At 42.7% G+C, this 26,342-nt stretch overlaps 1 protein-coding gene across 6 annotated transcripts in view; it reads left to right on the forward strand.

Annotated features, from left to right (window-relative positions):
- Positions 1-26,342, forward strand: part of si:zfos-2326c3.2 (mitogen-activated protein kinase kinase kinase kinase 4) — a 337,746-nt gene that overhangs the window by 286,155 nt on the left and 25,249 nt on the right. For all 6 annotated transcript variants that reach the window (XM_068047135.1, XM_068047137.1, XM_068047139.1 and 3 more), the window contains 3 exons: positions 5,402-5,502; positions 11,258-11,407; positions 18,552-18,711. In XM_068047135.1, coding sequence (XP_067903236.1) covers positions 5,402-5,502; positions 11,258-11,407; positions 18,552-18,711 — 411 coding nt within the window. The remainder of the gene's footprint in view (positions 1-5,401; positions 5,503-11,257; positions 11,408-18,551; positions 18,712-26,342) is intronic.

Genomic DNA, 26,342 nt, shown 5'->3' on the forward strand with positions numbered 1-26,342 from the left:
TAAGCGGAAGCTGTTCAATTGGGATGGACTTTAATTGAACTGTGTTGGGACCAGTTTCCTGGCGAATCGAATAACTAGGGCTGTAGATCGTGCTTTAAACTGAATAGTGGGGGAAAGTTCAAGTGAACGGATATTTCAAAAGTTAAAGAGAAAGGACAAGACAATTGTGCAAGGTAGTGATATGGATAATAATAACCAGAGTGTAACAGAATGAGACACTTATTGTACAAACATAAGAGTGCACCAGCAAATAGGGTCAGAGTAGGGAAAAATTGTAAAAAGAGAAAATTAAAGGCTATTTATCAGAATGCACGCTGCATTCTTAACCAGATAGATGAATGATGGCGCAAATAGAAATAAATAGGTACAATCAGATCGCCGTTACTGAGACGCGCTTGTAGAGTGACCAAGGCTGGGAACTGAGTATTCAGGGGTTCTTGACATTTTGGAAGGATAGGCAAAAAGGAAAAGGAAGTGAATTAGAAAGGATGAGATCAGTGCAGTAGTGAAAAGTGATGTTGGCTTGGAATATCAAAATATCAGTTTGGGTGGAGATGAGAAATAACAAGGGAAAGAAGTCACTGATGGAAGTAGTGTATGGGCCCCCTATGTTGTGGAACCAGATCTGGTAATGTGCAATGAGACGGGATTAATTAATGATCTCAAATTAAAGGATCCTCTAGGAAACAGTGATCATAACATGATAGAATGCCACATTCATTTGAAGGGTGAGAAACCTGGGTCTGAAACTAGATTTTGAAACTTCAATGAAGGTAATTAGAAAGGTATGAAGACAGAGTTGTTTAAAGTGGACTGGGAAAATAGCTTAAAGGTTAAGATGGTAGAGAAGCAGTGGCAGACATTTAAGGAGATATTTCAGAATTCTTAACAAAGATATATTCCATGAAAAAGAAAGACTCTACAAGAAGGATGAACCATTTGTAGCTACCTAAGGAGGTCAAGGATGGTATCAAATTGAAAGAAAAGACATAAAATGCTGCAAAGATTAGTGGTGGACAGAAGATTGGGAAAATTTTAGAAACCAGCAAAGGATGACTAAAAACAGGGGGAGAAATGGATTATGAGAATAAACTAGCAAAAAATATAAAACAGGGAGTAAGAGATTCTGCAAATATATAAAAAGGAAGAGAATAGCTAAAGTAAATGTTGGTCCCTTAGAAGATGAGACTGGGGAATTAATAATGAGTAACAAGGAAATGGCAGAGACTTTAAATACGTATTTGTATCTGTCTTCATAGTAGAAGACACTAAAAGCATTGCAATAGTAGTAGAAAATCAATGGGGCAAAATAGAAGGAGGAGCTTAAAATAACTACTATCACTAGAAAAAATTACTAGGATAACTAATGAGACTAAAGGCTGACAAGTCCCCTGGACCCGATGGCTTACATCCTAGTGTCTTTGGAGAAGTGGCTGCAGAGATAGTAGATGCATTGATTGGAATCTTCCAAAATTTCCTAGATTCTGGAAAAGTGCCAGCAGATTGGAAAACCGCAAATGTAAAAACCCCTATTCTAGAAAGGAGTGAGACAGAAAGCAGTTAACTATAGGCCAGTTAGCCTAACAGCTGTCATTGGGAAAATGCTGGAATCCATTCTTAAGAAAGTAGTAGCAGGACATTTAGAAAATCATAATACAATCAAGCAGAGTCAACATGGTTTTATGAAAGGGAAATCATGTTTGACAAATTTATTAGAGTTCGTTGAGGATGTAACAAGCAGGATAGATAAAGGGGAACCAGCAGATGCAGTGTTTTTGAATTTCCAAAAGGCGTTCGATAAGGTTAAACATAAAACGTTACTGCACAAGATAAGTGCTCATGGTGTTGGCGGTAATATATTAGCATGGATAGAGAATTGGCTAACTAACATAAAACAGAGAGTTGGGATAAATGGGTCATTTTCAGGTTGGCAAACTGTAACTAGTGAGGAGTGCCACTGGGATCAGTGCTGGGCCCTCAACTACTAGTGACTTGGATGAATGGACCGAGTGTTTTGTAGCCAAATTTGCTGACAATACAAAGATAGGTGGGAAAGCATGTTGTGAGGAGGATACAAAGAGTCTGCAAAGGGATATGGGGTGGAATTTAGTGGGCCCCCCCCCCCAAAGACAGGCTGGAAGGCAGGGGGCCCGTAGAAATGTGATGGAAGGCGGGGGGCAGAGGGCCCGTCACCTTCCCATCGCACCGCGATTAACTTGGGGGAGTGAAAGGCCGAAGACGGCCTTCCTGCCCAGAGGCCAATTGACGCCCTTAAGTGAGTTTAAACAAGCAGTGGGGGAGCCTCCACTACGGGGGGAGGTCACCCAGCAAAACAAGGCACACCCTGCAGGGTTGGAAGGGGTGGCTCCTCCGTGGGCAATCAGTAGCCTATTGAGGACCCCTGGCGACAAAGGCTGCACCTCAGTGCACCTCCCTCCACCCACCGTCCCTCCCGCCTCATTCAGCTCTGGTCTGAGGGCTCCAGTGCTGGGCCTGGTCCCAGGCTTCCTGTAGGACCAGCAGTGGCCACCACTCCTAGTGGCGCTGCTGATACTACTGAGCTGCCAGCCCTCTGATTGGCTGGCAGCTCTTGGAGGTGGGATCCCCATCCTTAAGGACACAGTTGCTCCTGGCACTAGGCACTTAAGTGCCCGGGTGCTGTTGAATCATGCCAGGAGTTCCAAAAACCGAGGCGGGGTTCATGTTCTCCCTTTCAGCCTGGTGCCAGGAGCCCTACTGTCACAACTAAATTCAACCCATAGACAGGTTAAATGAGTGAGCTAAAATTTGGTAGACGGAGTATAATGTGGAAAAACGTGGCATTATCCACTTTGGTAGGAAAAATAGAAAAGCAAAATTTTATTTAACTGAGAGAAACTACAGAATGCTGCAGTACAGAGGGATCTGGGTGTCCTCATACATGAAACATAAAATATGAGCATGCAGTTACAGCTAGTAATTAGAAAGGCAAATGGAATTTTGGCCTTTATTGCAAAGGGGATGGAGTATAAAAGTAGGGAAGTCTTGATACAATCATACAGGGTGTTGATGAGACCACACCTGGAGAACTGCGTACAGTTTTGGCCTCCTTACTTAAGGAAGGATATATTTGTATTGGAAGCAGTTCAGAGAAAGTTCACTAGGTTGATTCCTGGGATGAGGGGGTTGTCTTATAAGGAAAAGTTGAGCAGGTTGAGCCTATACCCATTGGAGTTTAGAAGAATGAGAGGTAATCTTATTGAAACATTTAACATTCTGAGGGGGCTTAACAGGGTAGATGCTGAGAGGATGTTTTCCCTCATGGGGAAATCTAGAACTAGGGGGCACAGTTTCAAAATAAGGGGTCTCTTAGAATGATTACAGCACAGAAGGAGACCATTCGTCCCGTCATGTTTGTGCCAGTTCTTTGCAACAGCAATTCACCTAGTCCCACTCTGCTCACTTTTCCCCATAGCTCTGCAAATTTTCTCTCCAGATAATTATTGAATTCTTTTTGAAGGCCTCTATTGAATCTCCCTCCACCACACTCTTAGGAAGTGCATTCCAGATCCTAACCGCTCGCTGCGTAAAAAGACGTTTCTTCCTGTTGCTGTTTCTTCTCTTGCCCATTACCTTAAAAGATGGAGATGAGGGGGAATTTCTTCTCTCAGAGGGTCATAAATCTTTTGAATTCTCTGCCCCTAAGAGCTGTGGAGCCTGTGTCATTGTATTTATTTAAGGTCGAGATAGACAGATTCTTGAACTAGAGGGAAATCAAGGGTTTGGGGAACAGGCAGGAAAGTGGAGTTGAGGCCGAGATCAGATCAGCCATGAATGGCAGGAGAAGCTCGAGGGACCATATGGCCTACTTTCTTTCTTATTTTCTTATATCCCTTGATTCCCTGAGGGGCCAAAAATCTGTCTATCTCAGCCTTAAATTTACTCAGTGATGGAGCATCCACAACTTTCTGGGGTAAACAATTCCAAAGATTCTCAACCTTCTGAGTGAAGAAATCTCTTCTCATCTCAGTCTGAAATGATCGACCCCTTATCCTGAGGCTGTGCCCTGTATCCCTTTGCAGACTTTGGTTAGATGCTCCAACCAAGGGAAACAGCCTCTCAGTATCTACCCTGTCAAGCCCCATCAGAATCTTATGTGTTTCAATGACATCACATCTCATTCTTCTAAACTCCAGAGAGTATAAGGTCAGTTTACTCAGCCTTTTATCTTCGGACAGTCCTCTCATCCCAGGGACCAATCTAGTGAAATTAATCAGAAAGTGCTGGAAATACTCAGCAGGTCTGGCAGTATCTGTGGAGAGAGAAACAGAGTTAACGTTTCAAGTTCGTGACCTTTCATCAGAAATCAATCTAGTGAATCTTCACTGTACTGCCTCCAATGCAAGTAAATCCTTCCTTAAATATTGAGACCAAAACTGCACACAGTACTCCAGGTGTGGTCTCACCAAAGCCCTATATAATTCTCTGGTAAACTGCATGTGAGAATGGTGAAACCCATTCCTTCACGCTCATATCAAAGTCCGAGCCAATGTGTCTGATAGGTAAAACTAAATTGTCTAGACTCACTCAGCTTGAGTCTTGAAGTGGATCACACTAAGTCAATTTAGCACTGTGAAGATGAAAAGAAAATTATAAGTGCTGAAGATACTCAGAGCCCATTTAGCCAGTTCTGATGAATACACTCTAACCAAAACACGAAATGACCAATTATCTGTGGCTGTGATTTTTGTGGCACTTTCTAGTTCTCAGTGTTCTTGTAACATTAAATAAAGAGGCTATTGAGTATGGAATTGAAATAAAGGCGATCTTTTGTCATCAAGTTTTTGTGTAGAGGTTGACAGGCCTTGAATATTCTAGTGTGGTTTACAATTGAGAAGAAAGTTTAAAATCTCTTTCTAACATGTAATGGCAGAGATAGATGAATGTGCTGTTGTAATGACAGAAATTTGTGTATGTATCAGAGAGCTGACAGATAATGGTTTAGAAATTTGATGACTCCAAGAGATGAATATGGAATGCTCATTCCACATCGGAAGTGTGCCACCTGCTATTTTGGATTGGGCTGCTCATCAGTGGATTTTCAAAATGCGTCAGCCAGGGGATGTAACACCTGTTTCTGGCCCATTTGAGAAATTGGTTTGTGACTGACTGCAGCATGTAGCACGCATGTGGTCAATTACCAATATAGGCTGAATTCTAACTCAATCTCGTTGGATGCAATTCTGCCACTCAGCTGCTCAGGCTAGTAGCCGGCTTACTTCTGAGCAGTATTATTAAATCTGTTCTGATTATTAATGATTATAATGTAACTAAATTATCTATAGCATTTTGATGTATAAACTAATCTTGATTCTGCAATGAACAAGGGCTCCATTAACTTGTTTGGTGCTTTTTTTAACAGTTAAGTATGAAAGAATAAAATTCTTAGTGATTGCTCTGAAGAATTCTGTTGAAGTCTACGCATGGGCTCCAAAACCCTACCATAAATTTATGGCGTTCAAGGTAAGATAGTTCACAAGGAAACTAGTTTCAGTTAAGGCAACTGTGAAGGATTGACCAGTATGATTTTCAAAGGATTTCCAGTCGCCTAGGAATTAACATGGGTGTATTAGGCTGACATTGGTTTATACTGCTCCTTGGAAAAGTGAACTGCAGGTTCATGCTCACGATTCATCACGCATAAATCACTGGAGCAAAGCAGGTTACAGCAAATCACTTGCTCAAGGGTTCCAATGACTCACTCAAAGAAGCAATAACACAGGCCCTGAAGTTGTCAGTTACTTGGCTTTGATCAGGCAACAGCAGAAAATATGTTGTTGGGATCAATTGGCCAATAAAATTTGAGAGGTGAGCTACCTGCGAGTGGGTGATGATAAATATGGGGAGTGCTGAGATGCCATGACAGTATTATCATGTGCCTGAAATTCTCAATATCTGTTGCCCCCTGCTCTTCCTGACAGTGACTTGTTGCGGATCCAGGAGCTGTATGTGCTGAGGGGTATTGTGACCTTAGCTGTTGAATGCAGATGCTTGGAATAAATTCAGGGGTTATTTTATTGGCAAATTGCGGTAATGATGCAAAACTGCTGTAAACATTTTAACTGCAGCATGATTTTGATATAAAAGGCATCTTACTTACATTCTCTCACAGTCACAAGTCATATGTTCATGACCTACTTATTCAGCACTCAGTTCACTTTGGTCCCTTAGTGTTACATTTTTAGCTGCCAAGGATCCTGGAATATATTAGCTTAGAAATGTTCCACTTTGAGACAATTAATTCCCTGTTTTATTTAGGTTAACAGTGACATGGACTGCGGAGAAGTGGAACAGAATATGAATACAGAGTGACTTTGAAGTCTTTAAAACAATAACTATGTGCGTGCAAATTCAAACAAAATTAGCACTAATTGGGACAGTTGCAATGAAACTAATGTATCTTATCTGTAGATCCTAGTTTCTTAATTAGAATACAGGCTCCAACATGATCAGAAATGTTCCCGTCAACCACTTTGAAGCAACGTATTTAAAAGTACAAATAATTTCCATATGTTGGAAACTGGGAATTAAAGTCAGAAAATACTAGAAGAACATAGGGGGTCAGTTTGCATCTGTAAAGAGAAAAGACAAATTAATGTTTCAGGAGCATACCCTTCACCAGAGCTAGAAACCCTTGTTCCAGATTTTGGGGCAGAGCACACATCTGCATCTGGAATGTTGATCCGTTTTTTCCTCTTTAGAGATACTGATCAGCTTGCTTAGTATCCCCAGCATCTTCTATTGGCATTGAACAACTTCGAAACATAAGGAACAGGGGTAGACCATTTAGCCCCTTGAGCCCTTTCAATTAGATCATGGCCAATCTGTATCTCAACTCCAATTACCTGCCTTAACTCCATAAACCCTTGATACAAAAATCTATCTACCTTGTTCTTTAAAAAAAAATATCCTGGAAGAAAGCTACACAGGCAAAGTATTTACAATGTCACAGCAAATAGCAACCACAGGGATTCTTCCCACCTAGTGAGCTGCAGCCAGTTCAACATGATTGCAATGAACAAACATCAAATTATCCAAGAATGAATATCTTACAGCCTGGATAAAGACTGATTTCTGTAAGGAAGCAAGTCCCAGTACAAACATTTCCTTTGGGACCACAGATTTTTCTTTTTTCCTTTCGATTGATAAAAATAAATACCTTTAAGCATTTGGCTGCTTTAAATAAAAAAAACTTTTAGTTGGGGTTGTGCTGTTTGCTAGATCCTACGATAAGAAGGTTGAACACTTGTTACACCGTATGGTGTTGAGGCTGTTACATAGACCAGTGGCATTCACTGAGAGGTTTTTATCTCCAAGGGGTAGTATTACAGGAAATTGAGGCCACAGTCTTATAGCCCGATCTGCACCGCTGTTGTCCAGGAGGCTTCAGAAATTAACGATTAATCTCATGGATACTGCAGCAGACAACCCAGGAGATTTTTTTTTTAAATTCTTCCCTGGGATTTGGCTGTCACTGACAAGACCAGCATTTATTGCCCATCCCTAATTGCCCTTGAGAAGGTGGCGATGAGCCACCTTCGTGAACTGCTGCAGTCCATATGGTGTAGATACACCCACAGTGCTGTTAGGGAGGGAGTGGCATTAAAAAAAAATTGTGGGTTTCCTTTTTCATTTTCTTGAAACGCTTGAGTTTATTAATTATGAAAAATATTGGAGATGGGGAAAAGGCAGAGTGGGCAAGGTGGTTGGAGATAGGAGGTCATGTGATAAAATCTCCAATAATTTGTCAAACCAGAATTGGCAACCCTAAGTGCCATACTCATGGTTAATGAGTTTTCATATTGTGACTCTCACTGTCAAAATGATTCCATATATATACAACATCATCAATAACAACTTGTGTAAATATAGTGCCTTTAACATGATAAAATGTCCCAAGGCACTTCACAGCAGCCTTACCAATGAAAAAGTCACATAAGGAGATATTAGGGCAGATGACCAAACCTTGGTCAAAGGGGTAGGATTTAATAAGCATAAGAGATGTAGAGAGAGACAGAGAGGTTTAGGTAGGGAATTCATGAGATTGGGGCCTGGGCAGATGAAGGCACAACCAGCAATGATGGAGTGAAGAAAAACATCGATGCGCTGGAGGCCAGAATTGGAGAAATGTAGAGGTCTGAGGGTTATGGGGCTGGAGGAGGTTACAGAGATGGAGAGGCTAGGCCATGAAGGGGTTTGAAAACTAGGATGAGAATTTTAAAATTGAGGACTAGGAGCCAATGTAGGCCAGCGAGCACAGGGGTGATGGGTGAACGGGACTTGGTGCGAGTTAGGATACAGACAGCAGAGTTTTGGATGAGCTCAAGTTTATGGAGGGTGGAAAATATATATCAACAGCAGTAAGAGCCATCACATTCAGAACTGTCAGATATAACTGGTGGATCTGACATGGTATTGCACCTGGAAAGTCAAGACACACACTTCACACAGATTACACTCATGATATTGTAGATACTGTATGGGAAACTGCAGCTTCAGGATCTTATGAAGGTCTACCAATTGGTAGAAGGGTCTCAGTGCAGAAATGGCAGATGGTGATGCCCAAATAAAGGAGTATGCGACATACATAGCAAATGCAATATATTATAGCCAAACAGGGGAACTTACTGATGATTCTGTAAAGCAACTTGTTAGCATTATTGTTAGGCGAAGTTTATTGATGGCTGTTGAATGCCCTGTATGGGAATAGCTCATGCACAATTACTGTGCAAGTGTAACGCCTACTCACACATGGACCCTGCAGGCTGCTCGAGCCCCAGCTATCTCTGAAATGAGTCAGAGATTGTCTAGCTGTAACATTTACAGAAACCATCAAAATTGCATAATGTATGGTCAAAACTAAAAGAGAGAGAAAAATACCTCAAAAGTGAAGTGTTCAATTTAGCAGTAACATTTTTGTGAGCATTGATATTTATAGAGAAATAATTTATAACAGCCCTAATAAGTTAAAATTAGATTGGCTCACATGAAAATGAAATCAGCAAAAATGCATCACACTTTGATGCATTCAATTATTTAGAAGTTTGTATTGAGTTTTTAAATATGCGTTCTGGGTTTTAATTCTGGCCTCTTGAGTATCCCCGATTTTAATTGCTCCACCATTGGTGGCCATGCCTTCATCTTCTGAGGCCCTAAACTATGGAATTCCCTCCCAAACCTTTCTAACTCTCTTCCTCTCTTTCCTCCTTTAAGGTGCTCCTTAAAACCTATCTCTTTGACCAAACTTTTGGCCATCTGCCCTAATATTGCCTTATGTGGCTTGGTGACTAATTTTGCTTTATAATGCTCCAGTGAAGTGCCTTGGGATGTTTTATTACATTAAAGACGTTATCTGAATATAAGTTGCTGTTGCAGTTGTTGTTTTGATTGCTGCTTTGACTCAGTGGTAGCACTCATTTATAAAGTTGGGGTTCAAATTCCACAGCCCAGGACTCGGCACCAAATCTATGCTGACGGTCCCAGTGCACTATTGAGGGAGTGCTGCACTGCTGGAGGCGCTGTCTTTCAGATGAGACACTAACCCCAGAACCCCTGTGCCTGTATAGAGGAATGTAAAGGATCCCATGGCGCTATTCAAAGAAGAGCAGAATAGTCCTGTGCTGTCCTGGCTAACATTTTTCCCTCAACCAACACCATCAAAACTAATGATCAGGTCATTATTTAATTGCTGTTAGTGCGCACAGCAAGCTCCCACAATGATTGCTGTGTTTCCAATGTTTCCCCTTATGGGAGAGATTAAAATTAGGGGACACAGTTTAACAATAAGAAGTCTCCCATTTAAGACTGAGATGAGGAGATTTTTTTTCTCTCAGAGGGTCGTTATTCTGTGGAATTCTCTATCCCGGTCAGCAGTCGAGGTAGGGTCATTGAATATTTTTAAGGCTGAGCTAGTTAAATTCTTGATTGACAAGGGGGTCAAAGGTTATGGGGGTAGTCAGGAAACTAGAGTTGAGGCCACAATCATATCAGCCATGGTCTTATCAAATGGTGGAGCAGACTCGAGGGGCTGAATGGCCTGCTCTTGCTCCTAATTTGTATGTTCATATGTAATAGTAACTACACTTCAAAAGTAATTAATTGGCTGTGAAAAGCTTTAGAATGTCCTGAGCAAGTTCTTTCTTTGTACCTAGTTAATCAAAAAACTTATTCGGCGGGGATGCAGGGTGGTGTGGAAATAAAGAGAAAGGGAAAAGGATTCTCTCCTCGATGGACCTAATTAGATTTCTTTTCATTTTCCGTACGTTGTTTGGTAATGGGAGATTTTCTCTATGTTATGGAAGTAAGATTGTCCCACATGAAGCATTTGGGTTAATATCTCCATTAAAATAGCAGAGGGAAGGCATACGAATGCATTAAACATTAAAGCAGTGATATCTCAAGCAGCCATTTCTAAGCGAAGATTGTACTTAGAAGGAAGGTGAAAGATTCAACATGAGTTATATTTTATCAGTGCCATATTTTTCCTTCTTCTCCTCTGAACTTGCTGACTCCTTGTTGGCTGCAAATATGGCAATTGCCCTCTCAGCAGTGCATTGAGTGCCCATTATTCATCTGTGAGCCTTAACAGGCTTTTCAATCAATGGGGTATCATAGAGTCCAATCCTGACTTCCCCTAACAGTCACACACGAGCACTAACAGCAGGCCTCGGGTGCAGGGGCCCTGGGTGGCTTTTATCCCCCTCCCTAACCTGGCTGATTTCCATCCCCCTGAATGGTATGCTGGTTGAGATAAGCATGGACAGAGGAATCGAACTTGGGATCTGCCCAACCCAACAAGACCTCAACAGATGGAAACTCTTAAACTTAGACAGGACACAGTCAAGAATCGGACAGACTTACAGCAAATTATATTTATATGGCACCTTTAATGTAATAAAATGTCCAAAGGTGCTTCACAGGAGCATGAAACTAAATGCCAAACCAAGCTGCATTTTTAGACATTAGGTCAAGTGACCAAAAGCTTGGTCAAAGAGGTAGGTTTAAAGAGTGTTTTAAAGGAGGAAAGTGAGGTAGAGAAGCGGAGAGGTGTAGGGACGGAATTACTGGGAATACGTATTCATACTGATGCATCTTTGATAACGACCACTTTTCAATCTGCTGGCAAATATTAATATATTGCTCATTGGTATTTCTGGTTGTTGAGAAATATTGAAGTATTGGGCTACTAAATATACTCAGGCTATTTCTTCTCTTGCAGTCTTTTACATCTCTCTCGCATAAGCCACTGTCAGTGGACCTCACAGTTGAGGAAGGTCAAAGGTTAAAGGCAATCTATGGATCCACTTCGGGTTTTCACGCCATTGATGTTGACTCGGGAACAGTTTATGACATCTACCTGCCAACCCACGTAAGAGATTCTCTCCAATTACTGGTCGAGGTCCAGCAAAGGGGCTTGAATTAAGACGGCCAGTACTGACTTGACAGGGCAATCCTATCAGAGGCAGAAATCTCTGCTCATGTGATGAACCACATTGCAGGCCCCAGTTCATGAGGTCAATGCAGTGCCTTGTAAAATTCTAAAGGGATTAGGAGCAGCATACCACACACTCTGGTTTATTTAAATGTGTATTGTGCATACATTTTGGTGGGAAGAATGAGGAGAGACAGTACGTGCTAAACGGTATAATTTTAAAGGGGGTGCAAGGAGAGAGACCTGGGGATGCTTGTGCACAAATCTTAGAGGGTGGCAGGACAGGTTAACAAAACAAATGAATTCCTAGGCTTTATTAATAGAGGTCAGGAAAATATGCTAAATCTATATGATACAATAGTTTGGCCCCACCTCGATTATTGTGTCCAATTCTGGGCACCACACAAATTGTGGGGGAGTGGGACTAACTGGTTTGCTCCTTAAAAGAATTGGTGCAAACTTGATGGGCTGAATGGCCTCCTGCTGTGCTGTACTATTTAAAGCCAAGATGCCAATTTATTCTCATGGATGTCTAACTTCATAAAAAGTATATTAATGTAAATACAATGCATTCTAACTAGGAATACCTAGTGTAATGTACTGTCTGGAGTTAGGTATTTTCTACATTGTATTTAGGTGTTCGGTACAATCTATGACTTCATTTTATCTTTGAACTTTCTTCTTCTTCCCCCAGCTGTACTTGTTGATCTAAGTTTCATCAAAAATCGGTTAACTTAATGCCTTGCCAAAGTGCCAGTATTTTGGGCTGGATTTTACCGGGCCCGCAATATTGGGCTTCGTGGTGAGAAGTGCCAGAAGATGGTTCTGGCAAAGGCCCGCCACGGAGACGACGCCAGGAGGGCTTGGCCCGATTCTCTCGGTGGCGGTGAGGCTCCGTGGCAGCCCCCGCACCGCTTTGCAACGGGAACTGTATTACAATATTTAAATGAATGAGATGAAAAAATTTAAATAAACTTACCTTTAATCTTCCGGGCCCACTGCAATCTTCAGTACGGCGGCCGGCACTCCTGTGCTTTCAATTCCCCGTCTGGGGAAAGCAGGCGTGACACTAGTGGGGAGGAGGGAGGAGTTAAGATTTTTACTGCGTCGGCGGGAGTGGGGTCAAATAATCATCATCAGTGTAGGGGATGGTGTAAAGGGTTGACCTTTAAACTTTGTACAGGGTGGGGTGGGAGCAGGTCACATTTCAAAGCTAAGTATTTTGGGGAAAGAGAAAATACCTAATGTAACTTTTATTGGGGGGTGGGAAAGGGGCGTTATAATTTTTTGTTAAATTTTGGGGGGTGGTCACTTTAAAAATTCAAATATGTCAGCAGTACAAGCTGTCCTTTAAAAAGGGTGCCAGCATCTGCGCACAGGCAGATGACACCATTGCTGGCGTCGGACAGTCCACCCCCCTCCACGTGATTGGGGGGGGTCGGGCCGACCTGGCTATTTAAATGAGCCACCACGCGGGAGATCGCAGTGGCTCTGCGGGATGCGGGCTGCCATTTTTTGAGCCAGCCGCCAAGAGCAGGTGCAGACTCTTAAAATCCAACCCTTCATGTTTAAAATTAGAGCAAGCGTACCAAAGGGCTATTTGACTATGGGGAAACTTTCTGTCCTCGTTCAATGCCCATAAGGGCACACTTTCAAACACATTTAGGAAATGATGATCAGGAATAAAAAGGGTAGCAGGGTATAGTTGTGTCATTTTTACATTAATAGCCTGGTAACGTGAGTTCAAATACTACCATAGCAGTTTGAGAATTTGAATGCAGTTTTTAAAAAATCTTGAAATTGAAAGCTGGTTTCAGTGGGTGGAAATTTATACTCCCGCTGCAGAAATCATACTTCTCATTAATTCTTAATGCTTAACAAATCTACTGGAGATTTTTGAGGATGTAACAAATAGAATAGATCAGGGAGAACCAATGCATGCGATATATTTGGATTTTCAGAAGGTTTTTGATAAGGTCCCACATAAGAGGTTAGTGTGCAAAATTAAAGCACATGGGATTGGGGGTAATATACTGGCATGGATTGAGAATTGGTTGACAGACAGGAAACAGAGAGTGGGAATAAACGGGTCTTTTTCCGGGTGGCAGGCAGTGACTAGTGGGGTACCACAGGGATCAGTGCTTGGGCCCCAGATATTCACAATATATGTTAATGACTTGGGTGAGGGAACTAAATGTAACATTTCCAAGTTTGCAGGCAACACAAAGCCGGGGTGGGGAATGTGAGCTGTGAGGAGGATGCAAAGAGGCTCCAATGTGATTTGGACTAGTTAGGTGAGTGGGCAAATGCATGGCAGGTGCAGTATAACGTGGATAAATGTGAGGTTATCCACTTTGGTTGTAAAAACAGAAAGGCAGATTATTATCTGAATGGTGATAGACTGGGAAAGGGGGAGGTGCAACGAAACCTGGGTGTCCTTGTACATCAGTCGCTGAAAGCAAGCATTCAGGTGCAGCAAGCAATCAGGAAGGCGAATTGTATGTTGGCCTTCATTGCAAGAGGATTTGAGTACAGGAGCAAGGATGTCTTACTGCAGTTATACAGGGCTTTGGTGAGACCAAATCTGGAATATTGTGTGCAGTTTTGGTCTCCTTATCTGAGGAAGGATGTTCTTGCCATGGAGGGAGTGCAAAGAAGATTTACTGGGCTGATTCCTGGGATGGCAGGATTGACGTATGAGGAGAGATTGGGTCGACTAGGCCTATATTCACGAGAGTTTAGAAGAATGAGAGGGGATCTCATAGAAACCTATAAAATTCTAACAGAACGAGACAGGCTAGATGCAGGGAGGATGTTCCTGACGGCTGGGGAGTCCAGAACCAGGGGTCACCGTCTCAGGATACGGGGTATGCCATTTAGAACCGAGATGAGGAGAAATTTCTTCACTCAGAAGGTGGTGAACCTGTGGAATTCTCTACCACAGAAGGCAGTGGACGCTAAGTCATTAAATATATTCAAGAAGGAGATAGATATATCTCTTAATGCCAAAGGGAACAAGGGATATGGGGAGAAACTGGGAACAGGGTACTGAATTAGACGATTAGCCATGATCTTTTTTGAATGGCGGAGCAGACCCGATGGGCCGAATGGCCTACTCCTGCTCCTATTTTCTATGTTTCTATGTAATTCATTCATTTTAATTAATTTTAAAATTTAGATGGCGGTCCCATCGCCGAGCAGTGTGGGGGGGTGGGGTGGTGGTAGGGGGCAGCCACCTTAAGGTCTCGCCACTGCCGGCAATATTGGACTGGGGCTTCCTGGCATCGGGGTGCGTGGTGGTCCTCTCCTGGAGGTATTTTGTGGCCACCTCCCCACCACGACCCCCGACGTCGGGGGAGTCTGTAAAATTCAGCTCAGTAAAACTGACTGTGATGCTGTTGTTTTGCCATAAAAAGTGGTTCATTAGTGGCCTAACCTGCCATCCTGACCTGGTCTGACTAATATGTGACTCAAGTCCACATTAATGTGGTTGACGCTTAACTGACCTCTGATTTGCTGTAGCATTTACTTATATCAAACCTCTCCGAAATGGCAGCCTTGCCAGTGATAGCCACATTCTAAGAATGAATAGTTGAATAGTAGCCCTGACCAGGTTTTTTCCTCTCCATTTGTGGTTTCTCTATCAATGTCTAGTCCAACATTAGTTAGTTTAGTGAAAACTAGGATCTTTGTGGCTCAGTTCCACCCTTTACCAATGAACTTCCAGTAAGCAAGACAAAAAGTTTTACCAATTGTATTGTGCTGCTGAATCTAGAAATGACTGTTGGTGGGGGGGATAATAGTGAATTAATGCTTACACATCCACATGGCATTTCTCTGCCTACTACTTTAAAAGGGTTAACTTCTCATTGAAATAGTGGATAGTGGAATGTCACACAAATGCGTTAAGCTTTGGCCTATATTATTGCCAACAGGAAATCTTAACTTTTGGTATCTTCAGTGTTCAGTGACTACAGAGGGCAATTCATTGCTTATACTGCACTTTTAACAAATTCTAATACTCTGTTAATGTCTTGCACTATACGTAATAAAATGCTTCACTGAATTTATTGAGGGTTCGTCCCTTTCTGTCACTGAGCACTGTAGGAGGTGAGAATTTGACTCACTCCTGCACCTGCCATGTAATTAAGTTTAACATCTTGTCTTTAACGCATCAATGCTCAGCTCCCAAGCAGTGTGTGGTAACCAAGGCTGCATTTTTTACAATCTCCATGCGCAATGTGCAACTCCCGCTCTCATATTATAACTATTTTGTCTCCCAACCCCCTGCAGTTCTCTACAATACCATATACCAGTCACAGAAACATAGGAACAGGAGGAGGCCATTCAGCCCTTTGAACCTGTCCCGTTGAACCTGAACCATCCAATTAGATCATGGCTGATGTTCATCTTAACCCTATCTAACTGCCTTGATTCCATAACCTCAATACCCTTGCTTAACAAAAATCTATCAATATCAGTTTATAAAATTTCAATTGGACTCCCAGATTCGACAGCTTCTTGGGAGATTTTTATGACTCCTTTTCTGATAAAGTGCTTCCTGACATCACTCCTGAATCCATTCTTAATCAAGGTATCCCACGTCCTGCACTCTTACAGTGCCACTCAGATACTGGAGCCTGGGAACTACAGCTAGTGGTGACACCACCCCCCCATCTGTGGGGAAGAAAAACACCTCGAATCAGTAACTCTCTCATAACCCAGGTAGATTGGAGATGAATGTGAGAAGTTCCTGGCGTGAGTTTGCATCCAATAATATTGTGCCATCACACAAACAGCAAAGTAGCAATCTTCACAAATGTTGCACTTGCCAATCCATCATTTTTCACCAACAACTAATGTCTATCCAGGACAAAAGTTAGAAAGTGGTAATGTCACTAGACTAGTAATCCAGAGCCCAGGCTAATGCCCTGGGGACATGGGTTCGAATCCCTCCGGGGCAGATGGTGAAATTTGAATTCAATTAATAAATCTAGCATTAAAAAGCTAGTCTAATGATGGCCATAAAACCATTGTCGAATGTTGTAAAAACCCATCTAGGAAGGAAATCTGCCATCCTTACCCGGTCTGGCCTACATGTGACTCCAGACCCACAGCAATGCGGTTGACTCTTAAAAATGCCCTCTGAAATGGCCAAGCAAGCCACTCAGTTCAAGGGCAAATTAAGGATGGGCAGAAAATGCTGGTCTAGCCAGCAATGCCCACATCCCACAAAATGAATAAAAATAAAGTGCATTAATCTGTTTTGAGTGGACTTTGAAGTCTAGGAATATGTTACAACTGGCATTAGTGATGAAAGTTTGATGTGTTTGTATGACATATCTTGTCCACTATTTTAACTGAGTAATTCTCTCGTTTTAAAGTAAAGACAGAGGCATGTCATATATTAAGCTTTTACCAACGAATGTCACGAATAGTTATTTCTAGCTTCTTACCTTACATGTACAATTGCACTTTCCAAAATCAGTTTCTTGTAGTATTGTAAGTTAAACTGACTCATTTGTATCAGATAGCTTGAATTCAGCAACTTTGAATTAAAAGGAATAGACAACAACAACTTACCATTATATAGTGTCATTAATGTAGTAAATGTCCCAAGGCATTTAGTGTCCACAGGAGCATTAGCAGACAGAATTCGACACTAAGCCACGTAAAGACATATTAGGACAGGTGGGCAAAAAGTGATCAAAGGGGTAGATTTTAATTAGTGTTTTAAAGGAGGAGAGAGAAGCAGATAGGTTTAAGAAGGGAATTCCAGAGGTTAGACTGCATATGATGCTGCATTTAAATACATTTTGCTGTAGGACGTTTATTTTTCATACACTATTGCTGAATAGCAGGCTATTCATTTGGAATTAATTTATTCTGAGAAAGACTCATCAATAGCTTACTGTAGATACTCAATTATCCAGTAATTATACATCTCACAAGACAGGAACATTAGGAGCATGAGTAGGCCAGTCAACCCCTCAAGCCTCAGGGCTTTGGGATGCCCTGAGGTTGCGAAAAGTGCTTTATAAATGCAAGACTTTCTTTCCTTCTTTCTAACCCAAAAAATCTATCAATCTCACTCTTGAAAGTTCCAATTGATTCCCAGCATCAACAGCCTTTTGGGGGAAAGAGAGTTTCTCATTTCTTGTGACAACAGTGACTCCTGACTTCACTCCCGAATGGCTGAACTCTAATTTTAAGATATGTTCCACTTGCTGCATGCTACAGGAATTCTCCATAAAGGATGATAAATGAGAGTTTGCCACTGCATCAGGTGAAAATATTGATTTCCCCATATGAAGCAAGCAAAGGAGAAACGTGCACTGATATCGGAAGGCCTCCTGCACTGTTTATCCTGAAAACCTCAGACTGAATGAAATGGTTAACTTTCCCCCGAATGTACTAGGCACAGATTGTGCAGCATGAAAGGCTGAGGCGGAATGATTAGTTCATCTGTCCTTGTTATTACCATGGTCCCAGCTTTGTGGGCTGGCTCCTTCATGAGGCTCTAAAAATAAAGCACCCCCTCGGTGCCTTTGATGCTACATAGCATGCTGCTGGCGGGGCCTGCTCCAGTGATAGGATATATTGTTTTGGGAATCACCTGATGGAGATCAAGCCTTTATTAAGCTGGCTTCCTGTCAAGTGTTCCAGTTTTGTTTGAAAGCTCAGCAATTGAAATTCAGACTCTCTCCTGCCTTCATCACGCTTACCTCATGAGAATAACAAGGCAACGGATGAAAATTGCCCTCCGACTGTGGATGCCTGTTCTGATGCTGAGGATAGTAGTAGCAGAAAAATGGGCTTCTGTCATCAGCTTAAACACCTACAGCCTGGCAAGTAGAGAAAAAGAAATTGGGTCTTTCTAGGATTCTGTTTGCTGCAAATGAGACTTTTAAAAACCTAAGTAACAAAAATGAGGCTTTGTTATTGTAAGACTTTTGTGAATTCTGATGCCTAAAATGTTGTGGTAATCTCCTGTCTAGCCGATGTTTTTAGCATTAGTGCATTTGCTGTGGAGTAATTTTTCTGACTAAATAGTACTGTTTTCACTTGAACCTTCATTCAGATTCAGGGCAGCATTCATCCGCACGCTATTATCATCCTTCCGAACACTAATGGAATGGAGCTGTTGGTTTGCTATGAGGATGAAGGGGTCTACATAAATACCTATGGCCGGATCACAAAGGAGATGGTCGTGCAGTGGGGCGAGATGCCCACCTCGATTGGTACGTGTGCACTTTGAGCAAGACGCTTCATTTCTTGGCTTCACTGCTGCCTTCTTTCTCACGTCTGCTTCTGTCACGAAAGTCACTTGCTGATTTGTGCGCGGGGATTTCAATCGAATACAACTGAATACCTGGCCTTGTATCTATCCAGAAGTCACGTGCCCTCTCCCAGCCCAGAGCAGTATAAGTTATATATTTTTATTTAAACTCTTGCTTGTCATTGAATATTTAGAAATTTTTATGGATAGTTTCAGTTTCTCACTTGCTAGGTTTCGCTTGAAGAAAAATTCTAACATGACAACTAATTCACAAATTCAGTTGCTGTATGAATTTTTTTTACACAGCTGCAATGCATCCCTCCAAATGTTTCATTTACAGTTTTAAATCAATTTGGCCTTTAAAAACAAAACACTGAATAAAAACAGAAAATGCTGGAAAAGCTCAGCAGCTCAGGCAGTTTCCATGGAGAGAGAAACAGAGAAAGCTCTCGTGAAAGGTCGCCAACCTGAAACGTTGGGCCCTGATATTTATGGGACTGCATGTTTGGAGCGGCAGTGGGAGAGGAGTTATGGGGAAGTAGATCCACTTCAATCGTGGAGCTGGAAGAAGGTTAGCTCATTGGGCCTGGAGAAAACACACCTGCTCCGCCTGCTTGTAGATTTCTTTAAAGTTTTAACTTCTCACCTGACCCAAGCCCACTGCTCTTGGGGGTTAAAATTATCCTCGGTAACTCTGTTTCTTTCAGCACAGATGCTGCCCGACCTGCTGAGTGTTTTCCTGCATTTCCTGTTTTTGTTGTCTTTTTACAAGATTGTTTCATTTATTTTACCGTTCTGTACCGTAATTAAAAGCCACAAAGGAACACGAGCCGAATCGAAGAGATTCAAGACTCTCGCTCCATAATTGCTCGTCTCCCCAGCAACCTACTGTCCCACCTCACAATATGTCACCAAAGAATCATTCATACGCTAACCCAGGCAATGGCCCTTTGTTCAGCAGCTGCTTATCCCCGCCTAACTAACTGTGCTAAACTAAGGCAAAAGCAGATGTCAGTTTTGGGTAATAAAAAGAGAGTTGCATTTATATAGTGCCTTTCATGACCTTAGGACCTCTCGAGTACTTTTAAAGTGTAGTTACTGTTGTATGAAACACAGCAGCCAAGCTCCCACTAACAGCAATGTGATAATGGGCAGATAATCTGTTTGTTATAGTGATGTTGGTTGAGGGATAAATATTGGGCAGGAGAACTCCTCCGCACTTCTTCGAATAGTACCATGGAATCTTTTACATCCACCTGAGAGGACTCAATTTAACATCTCACCCGAAAGACAGCACCTCTGACAGTGCAGCACTCCCACTGTATTGCATTGGGAATACCCAACTATTTGAGATGGGAGTTGAGCCCACAACATTCTGACTCAGAGGTGAGAGTACTGCCCACTGAGCCAAGGCTGACACTAATCAGTGTTCATAAAGGCCAGAATACAATTTCTGTTGTATCATGGGCAACAAGCTTGAGAAAATGGAAAGCAAGAGCCCAGGCATCAAACAGTTCATTTTAAATTTTGACTTAAAGCAAAACGAACCTCACAAAAGTTATAGATTTCGCTTCTGGAAGAGCTTGCAGCTGTCTCGTTAATTTCCAATATGTGCCCACTGGCAGCAAGCTCAGCTGTGAGTCAGAAGTCTGTGAGCTCCAGCTTTACTAGCCTGAACTACTTCATTCATTGACCTGTTTGCTTGCTTAGTACAAGATCCCTTTACGTGGTTCAAAAAACACAAAGAGTTGACCTGATGTCCTGACCAATATTCATCCCTCAACCCAAAAAAACATATTAACTAGTCACTCATTTCATCTGCAGTTTCTGAGATCTTTCTGTGTGTTAATTGGCTGCTGTGTGTGCCTACATTTCAACTTCAAAAGTAATTCATTGGCTGTGAAGTGCTTTGGGACATCCTACAAAAACAACTTGCATTTATGTAGCACTCTTAACGTGGTAAAACCATCCCAAGGCGCTTGACAGGAGTGTTAGCAAACAAAATGACACAGAGCCACATAAGGAGTTATTAGGGCAGATGTCCAAACTCTTGATCAATGAGGTAGGTTTCAAGGAGCATCTGAAAAGTGGAGAGAGAGGTCTCAAGGAGGGAATTCCACAGTTTAGGGCCAAGGTGGCTGAAGGCACAGCTGCCAATGGTAGAGCAACCCTAAGCACAGAATAGTTGCTGTATAAGTATAAATGTATCCTTTCTTATTGCCTCATCACAACACCACATACAGCTAATAATTATCATTATATTTCGCTTTAGCCTTCTTTATGTGCATCCTAATAATGTTGAACAGCATGTGAGAATCTCTCTGACATCTGCCAGTAAGACTGTTCTTTGGTTTTACTTCTGCTTAGAATCATACAGCATAGAAGGAGGCTATTCGGCCCATTGTATCTGTGCCACCTCTTTGAAAGAGCTATCGAATTAGTCCTATCACATAAGGACAGATAAATTGGGAGCAGGAGTAGGCCACTCGGCCCTTCGAGCCTGCTCCGTCATTCAATAAGTTCATGGCTGAACTGATCACTCCACATTTCCACCTACGCCCAATAACCTTCCACCTCCTTGCTTTTCAGGAATCTATCTACCTCTGCCTTAAAAATATTCAAAGACTGCTTCCACCGCCTTTTGAGGAAGAGAATTCCAAAGACTCACGACCCTCTGAGAGAAAAACATTTCTCTTCATCTCTGTCTTAAATGGGCGACACCTTACTTTTAAACAGTGACCCCTCGTTCTAGATTCTCACACAAGGGGAAATATCCTTTCCGCATTCACCCTGTCAAGACCACTCAGGATCTTAGATGTTTCAATCACCCTGGCTCTGTCCCTGGAGCACTGTAAATGTTTATTTTTCAAGTCTATATCAAATTCCCGTTTGAAAGTTACTATTGAATCTGCTTTCATCACCCTTTCATAACAACTCACTGCGTAATTTGTTGTTGATAAGATTAGGCAATACCACAGTTGGCATGGTAACAAGTGATATACCTTGAGGAAAAGATTTCTGGTTGAGGGACAGTATTATGATGCTGATGCAGAAATAGCTCCATGAATTACTGTTCCTTTGGTTTATTTTGTTTCATTCTTCTGTCAATCTTCTCATTACCAGTGGGAATTCTCAGTCCCACCGACTCTCATGAATTTATCATGGGAATCAAATTTTAGCTCTTTGTTGCTGGCAGCATTAACAGTTGAAATTTTCAGCCATACCCCGTTCGCCCAGAATTTAAAAAAAATTCTTTCGCAGGATGTTGCTAAGAATTGCATCAGTTACCCATTACTAGTTGTCCCGAGCAGTTTGATACACCTGAGTGGCTTGCTAGGCCACTTCTGAGGGAAGTTCAGAGTAAACTGTTGGGTTTGGGATTGGAGTCACATGTAGGCCAGACCAAGCAAGAACAGCAGATTTCATTCCGCAAAGGACATTATGTGCATGTTTTAATTTTTTTCTCAGTGAGTTACTGATTACAAAAGCCAGATGCTAGAAATCTGAAATAAAAACATAAAATGCTGGAACTACTCAGCAGGTCTGGCAGCATCTGTGGAGAGAGAAGCAGAGTTGATGTTTCAAGTCGATGACCTTTCTGATGACTTGACTCTATTATAATTTTTTTAACTTTGTTTTCTGCCCAGCAAATGGCCAGATTGCGAGGCTACAAGAGAGGAAAGTCTGCAGTAGCAGGCATCAGCTGGGATTCCTTGGGAACAGACCCAAGCTATTAGAGAAGATCAATGGGAGTGGGCTCGGAGCATGGCAGAGAGGGAGGGAGTGGTTGCATGGGGGAGAGATCATACGATGGGAGGAGAGATTGCGAGGTGGGGGAGAGATTGCGGGGTGTTCTGAATATCGTCATCGAGTTATACAGCACAGAAACAGGCCCTTCGGCCCATCGTGTCTGTGCCGGCCATCAAGCACCTAACTATTCTAATCCCATTTTCCAGCACTTGGCCCGTAGCCTTGTATGCTATGACATTTCAAGTGTTCATCTAAATACTTCTTAAATGTTGGGTGGAGGATCCATGAGTTTATAGGGAGGGGATCATCAGATCATGGAAGTGGCGGTCTGTGGATCATGGTGGGAGTGTCGGAAGATCGTGGCAGGTTTATGTGAGGGGCTGGGGGAAAACGCTCCTCCTTCTGGCCCACAAGCATTGCTGGAAAAGCGCTTACCTGCTGAATCCAGCAGCTCTCGCCTCCCTTTAACTGCCGTGGTTTCCTCAGCCCTGGGAAACAAGTGCTGAGGCATTAAGTCTAAATCCATGATAATATCTGAGGCACAGAGCACCATTTCAATATTATAATTAGTGAGTCGCCTCTCAGGAACACGTTACTGATCTAACCCCGCACCTGCCTTAGTTAAACCAGAGGTAGGCACAATGACAATGGGTTTGGGTCAGAGTTTCCATTTTTAACAATTTAACTCCCCCCAACACTGTCCCACTCATCCTAGGGTTGGGGATGGGTGGAGGGGGAGGTTGGGTGGATAAAATTATTCGCTTCAGCAGCCATTTGTGGAAATTAATTCCACATTATGATGTGTCAAGAAGCTTTACCTAACCTCCCTTTAATTCACTTTGTGATCATTTTAAACTTGTGCTGTCTTGTTACCACCTCAAGAACCAGTTGAAACAATCTAATGCTATTTATCTTATGATAATCCTTCATAAACTAAAGGCCACCATAGGTAACCACTTAACCTTCTCAGCACTAACTTAAAAAAAAAACCCTAACTTTTCAGGTCTCTCTCCATACTTGTAACCCTCATCCCTCACACTCCTTTTAGATCCTTCCTACAGTGAGTGCCCAATCAGTAGCGAGTGGAAGTGTGGAGCCAGGGATGCGGGCAATGACAGCTGTATTTTTGATGGCCATCTCCTAAACCAGGATTATAAAATTACATAAAATAAATCTTAAACGATAGCTCCTCGTTCAAGAAGTTAAACTCAAGCTCAAGATAGGTGCACACTGACATATATCAATTGGATCTTTTCGTTCTTCAGTGGTTCTGCTCCATTGTCATGATTTTTGGAACGTTTGTAGGGATCAGAATGTCATCCATATTTCCGGGGAAGGAGCTGTTTTTTGCTTTTATTGTCTGATGTCTAACATAGAGATGATCATTGATGTGAAGGAAAGCTGCTGGATTGGTTTTAGAACGGACACTGGGGTTGGGGGAATTGACAGATCTGGGACACGAAGGCTAAAAATATCAATTCTTATTAATCTTGTGCAGTTAAATCATCTTGACCTATTCATTTATCAGTGATATGAATGGACAAAATATGAGCCACAGGGAAATTAAAATATGTGGTGAAACCATGCAGCTTTCATTGTGCTACGTTCCACTGTGCTTTGATCCATTAGAGCATCATTCCTTATCCAATATGATCAATGTTTAATGTAATGCAAGTATAGCAATTTGTTTTATCAAGCAAAAACAAGAAATGCTGGAAATACTCAGCAGGTCTGGCAGCATCTGTGGAGAGAGAGGCAGAGTTAACGTTTCAGGCCAGTGACCTTTCATCAGAACTCCAGAGTCCAGAGTTCTGATGAAGGGTCACTGACCTGGAAACATAGAAAAATAGGAGCAGGAGTAGACCATTCGGCCCTTCGAGCCTGAAACGTTAACTCTGCTTCTCTCTCCACAGATGCTGCCAGACCTGCTGAGTATTTCCAGCATTTCTTGTTTTTGTTTCAGATTTCCAGCATCTGCAGTATTTTGCTTTTTCAAGTACCTTACTATGGGCTCACTTCATTCAACATTACAATGTGATAGACTGCAAACTACTAAATAGAGAGAGAGATACAGCACTAAAACAGGCCCTTTGGCCCACTGAGTCCACGCCGACCGTCAACCACCCATTTATACTAATCCTACATGAATCCCATTTTTCCCTCTCACATCCCCACCTTCCCTCAATTCTCCTACCACCTACCTACACTAGGGACAATTGTGTACAATGGCCAATCTACCGAGCAACCCACAAGTCTTTGGCATGTGGGAGGAAACCAGAGCACCCGGAGGGAACCTACACAGACACAGGGAGAACTTGCAAACTCTGCATAGGCAGTACCCAGACTGAACCCAGGTCGCTGGAGCTGTGAGGCTGCAGTGCTAACCACTGTGCCGCCCTAAATGTAGGCAATTCTGGTATTTTTTATCTCACACTGATGCGCTTTTGCTAAGATTTCCTTTGTGTCAAGAAATGTAAGAGCTCCAAAAGGAACTGCTACCTACTTCTGTCTGTCACCAGTTGGCATGAACTCGATAATTAAATAAGTTGCACCTTATATTGGGGCATTTTGGTGCAAACACAAACTGTTAAGAGGAGGAGTCTCACAGCTCAGGGATTTAATGAATGCAGTTGTCCCCTGAGTTGAGGGAGAACTTTTATATTGATGTTCTTCCAAAACACCTTTGTACAGATATGAGAATGGCAGTGCGACTGCTCCTTTAAAGGTATTTCTCACTTATGTGAAATTTTTGCCCAGATGCAGAAACTAATGATGAAAGTATTAGATCATTACTTTCATTGTTAAACAATGACTGGAATTTTTTGCCCCCCCCCCCCCTCCACAAAGAGCAGGTTGGTGGCAGGGTGGGGAGGGGGGGTGGGCTGCTGGTGTAAAATGGAGTGGGAGGCTCGGGGGACCCTTCCTGACCCATTCTCGCCTCTGCTGCCATTTTACGCGGGGTGGCGGCGGCAAAAACCGGCCTGCCCGCCCCAGGCCAATCAAGGCCCTTAAATGGCCAGTTAGCGGCCACCTAAGGGCCTCCGCCCGCCACAACGGGGTTAATACCCTTGGCCGGTCAGGCAGCCCAGGCCTAAGAAAACCCGCTTGACAAAAGCAGGCAGCTTTCTGACGGCCTGGGGGTGGGGAGGGCCCTCATGACCAGGCACTCTGTGCCCGATGAAGGGCTGTCCCCGATGCCCCAACCACCCCCAACACCCAACATGCCCCTTGTCCCCCTAATTGACCAGCTTTGCCACCGCTTACAGTGGTGCTGCTGGGAGAAAGAGTTGCCGGCCCACTGATTGGCCGACAGCTCCATTAGGAGGGACTTCCTGCCTCAATGAGGTGGAAGTCCCACCTCAGACCAATTAAGGGCCCGGGGACTGTAAAATGCGGTCCGGATCCCCAGGCCAAGCAGAGACGGGATTACCACCGACTTTTCCATCGGAGGACGGCTCCCGTCTGATGAAAGTAAAATTGCAGCCAAGCCATCTGAAAATACAGGTTTCTGCCCCCAGTAAGGAGCAAGCTTGGGCAGGTTTTGTATCTGAAGAAAATCTTCAATCGGATGAGGTCGTTGAGATGATGAATTAGACATAAAAACAGAAAATGCTGGAAATACTTAACAGGTCACGCAGCATCTGTGGAGAGAGTTAATGTTTCAGGTCGTTTCAGAACAGATCTGAAGGCACAGCCACCAATAATGGAGTGATCTTGGTGAGATTTTTTTTTTAGAACATTACAGCGCAGTACAGGCCCTTCGGCCCTCGATGTTGCGCCGACCTGTGAAACCATCTGACCTACACTATTCCATTTTCATCCATATGTCTATCCAATGACCAC

Source organism: Heterodontus francisci, chromosome 15 (assembly GCF_036365525.1).
Source record: "Heterodontus francisci isolate sHetFra1 chromosome 15, sHetFra1.hap1, whole genome shotgun sequence".
Lineage (NCBI taxonomy): Eukaryota > Metazoa > Chordata > Chondrichthyes > Heterodontiformes > Heterodontidae > Heterodontus > Heterodontus francisci.